We start from the raw sequence: 3,149 nt of genomic DNA, 5'->3' as shown, positions 1-3,149 counted from the left end.
ATAACCCTGCAGTCATAATGAAATACTATTTGTATCACTAAACAGAACTGCAAAACAACAAACTGGTTCGTTTAAAAACATCTGATTTAAAAATATGATTTATTATACCTATTTATTTCCATCCCATAATCATTAGTTTCAATGCCTAATACCAAGCTACAGTCAAAGGAGCACGTGTAAGCAAATTGTAAAATAGAACCAACAATACTTCACGTTTCCACCGCAAATCATCATCGATTATCAAAGCGGAAAAGGGCAACCGGCAAAATCATAGCCCATGACTGCCGGCGCAAAGTGCGCAAAGTGGGAAAATGAGCTGCGTTGTCTGCGTGCAACCGTTTTACATGAGAAATTGATTGTTCGCTCGCGTATTGCTTTTGCTACCGACAAACAACGCATCGGTATCTATTGTAGGTTTCACATGGCAACAGCATAACAATGAGCGAACATGCCATGATGTATTGTGTGTCGTGTGTGCCGGTGTTGCTTAGCAGAAGCTGTGTGCGGATTAGTCATTGGATCCATAAATAAATTCTAAATGGCAAGCAATGTTCATTTGATTCGACCCGCTTGTTACAGAATGTATCAATGGGTGAGCAAATTGCGTTGTAGAGCTGGCAAATGTTTTAAAATTATTTCGATTGAATTTCAATTATGATCTTCGGGGAAAATGGGATATCAACAGTATTTTATATTTTGATTCTTCACCTTGCACATATTTGCGATGCTAGATAGTTAATTATTGAAATCAATTTAATTTTAACTAACGAAACATTTCTGCTAGTTTATCCAATTTTCCATCCCATTAACTGATGGTTCAGACGTTTTCAAACAGGCAAAACCATAGACGGCTTTGATCTCTGATCCACAATCATCTAGACAAGTGTTTTTGAATCAGTTCCGGTTGTTCGGTCATGCTCCAGCAACGATTTTGCATTTATCGCACAAAACCGTATCAAAAGTGCAAGTGTGAGAATGGCTTCCCGATTCATTTTTAGAACCTAATCATGATAATTATCAAATAACTCCATCACGGCGCAGCCCTTGAGGGTAATCTTCCATGGTGATGAGAATAATTTTCGTGGGAAAAACTTCACCGCACGAGACGGCATTCGTCGACGGAGTTGGGGGAGAGTTTATGCCTTATAAATATCACTACCTTAACGCACAGCGTTTAGTGTTGCGGTGCGGGTCAACAGGCGAAGTTAGTCGCTTGTTAGCGGGAATCAGATGAAAACCATCCGTGCAACGAGGATTATGAAAACCTACTCGAAAACTTCCACCGACACGCGGTGGCGATGCGGTTCCGGTTCGTTGGTGCTGCTGGTGGTGACGTTATGCTTAACACCTGCATCCGTTTGGGCGGCTGCAGATGGCGACGTGAACTACTGCGACCAGTCGCTATGCCGTTCCAACTACACGCACATCGGATGTAACGCGACGGAAAGCTTCGGCGTGCTCTGTCCGGCCGGGACGGTGCAGCTGGTGCAAATGGACCAGCCGATGAAGGATCTCATACTGAAGCTGCACAACAGTTTGCGGAGTGAGCTTGCGTCGGGAAAAATGACCGGATTTGCGGAAGCGGAACGAATGGCAGTTTTGGTGAGTATATTCAATCAAAAGGTTGTAGATTTGACTGGTTTTTGAGGAAAGGTCTTGTCTCTATCGAAAGAAGTGCTTATAAATGAATGAATGTTTAAACATGAAATAACGGTTAATAGTTTCCAGGCATTGAATATTTGTTCTTCTCATTTTCAAAGTTTTTGGAGTCTCAGTATTTGACAACTAGCGTTAGATGTTCTTCAATTTAACGACCATCTGAAATATCCTCTCACACCGGATCCAACCACTTGACTCGTAAAAAGCAGTAACCTTTTCCCTCCAAAGGGAAAAAAAGAAGAAACGGAACGCTATACAGCTTGATGATGCGGCAAGTGGATTGGACTAAAACGACCGATCCAAACGCAAATGATGCTCTCGGCCAAATGCAATTTTCCACGGGTCACCACCGTGTCATTGTCTTTATGTGTGTGAGTGTGTGTAACCCGCAAAAAACCAAATCGACGATTCCAGGTCGGGTACACTTCTCCCGAGAACTCCTCCGTTTGCCAGACACGACGCTACTACATCGTCCACGGTCAAATTCATTCCGTTCCAACTTTTCCTTTGACCCGCACAGGAATGGGACGACGAGCTGGCGAAGCTGGCGGAGTACAACGCCCGGACGTGCCACTACCTGCACGACGAGTGTCGCAGCACCAAGCGCTATCGGAACGCGGGCCAGAACATCGGGCGTAAGTCGCGGGCAGGCAACGTCACCGTCGACCTCGAGCAGGCCGTGACCGACCTGACCAACAAGTGGTGGCAGGAGTACGTCGAAACCAATCAGACCGTCATGGACAACTATCGCCCGGTCGGCGAAGGGTGAGTACCCGAAAAAGGGCTGTACGCCCCGACATACTCGGACTCAAACTGACCTGGTTGCCCCACACACACACACAGGGTGGACGTCGGCCATTTCGCCCGGATGGCCAGCGACCGGGTGACGAAGGTCGGCTGCGGGGCCACGCGGTACTACAACGTCGCGCGGAAGCGCTCCAACGTGTACTACGTCTGCAATTACTCGTACAGCCCCGAGCTCGGCCAGCCCGTCTACCGGAAGGGCACGCAGTGTTCGAAGTGTGGCGCCGACCCGGGCGCCAAGTGTAGCTCGACCTACGCCGGGCTGTGCGAGGGCATCGGCGATACGATCGATAAGGAACTCTAGGAACTACTAGGAAAGGGTGTTCCACCGACACCGCAGTGGGAGCGGGTGAACGTGCTGGTGCCCAGCAGCCTGGCCGCAATAAAAAGTGACACTATTTATTCTGACACGGCACCGAGGGACGTTTCGCTTCCATAGGTTCCCTTCCTTTTCGTTTGTATCCCATCGCCCGCTCGAAAGAACTTGACGTGCGTCAAAAGCAGACGTGGAAGTTGCGGGAAGTTATCTTCAGACGTGGAAGCTGCGGGAAGTTATCTCGGTTGGCTTTTATTTCCCGGTTGGATTTTACAGCAACTATTCCCTGCGGCGCGAATCAATTCCGTCCTCGAACAGCCGGGGTTAGGCGAGGGGGACCATCGGACATTTGGGCAAGTTTTACAGTCGT

The 3,149-nt window shown here is 47.9% G+C and overlaps 1 protein-coding gene across 1 annotated transcript; it reads left to right on the top strand.

The window, feature by feature from the left end:
• The first annotated feature begins 1,257 nt into the window (after positions 1-1,257).
• Positions 1,258-2,767, top strand: LOC131284299 (antigen 5 like allergen Cul n 1-like). Its single transcript, XM_058313154.1, has 3 exons — positions 1,258-1,602; positions 2,180-2,424; positions 2,503-2,767. The coding sequence occupies exons 1-3, from the start codon at positions 1,258-1,260 to the stop codon at positions 2,765-2,767; spliced, it is 855 nt and encodes a 284-aa protein (XP_058169137.1).
• Positions 2,768-3,149: the final 382 nt, after the last annotated feature.

This window comes from Anopheles ziemanni, chromosome 3, assembly GCF_943734765.1.
Source record: "Anopheles ziemanni chromosome 3, idAnoZiCoDA_A2_x.2, whole genome shotgun sequence".
Classification (NCBI taxonomy): domain Eukaryota; kingdom Metazoa; phylum Arthropoda; class Insecta; order Diptera; family Culicidae; genus Anopheles; species Anopheles ziemanni.
This window is presented reverse-complemented; position numbering and strand designations above follow the sequence as displayed.

Bases quoted from the DNA above. Each gene is read 5' to 3' on its own strand.
- LOC131284299 (XM_058313154.1), top strand. From the start codon at position 1,258: ATGAAAACCTACTCGAAAACTTCCACCGACACGCGGTGGCGATGCGGT. The intron at 1,603-2,179 runs GTGAGTATATTC...TGACCCGCACAG, and splicing joins CGGAACGAATGGCAGTTTTG to GAATGGGACGACGAGCTGGC. The intron at 2,425-2,502 runs GTGAGTACCCGA...ACACACACACAG, and splicing joins TATCGCCCGGTCGGCGAAGG to GGTGGACGTCGGCCATTTCG.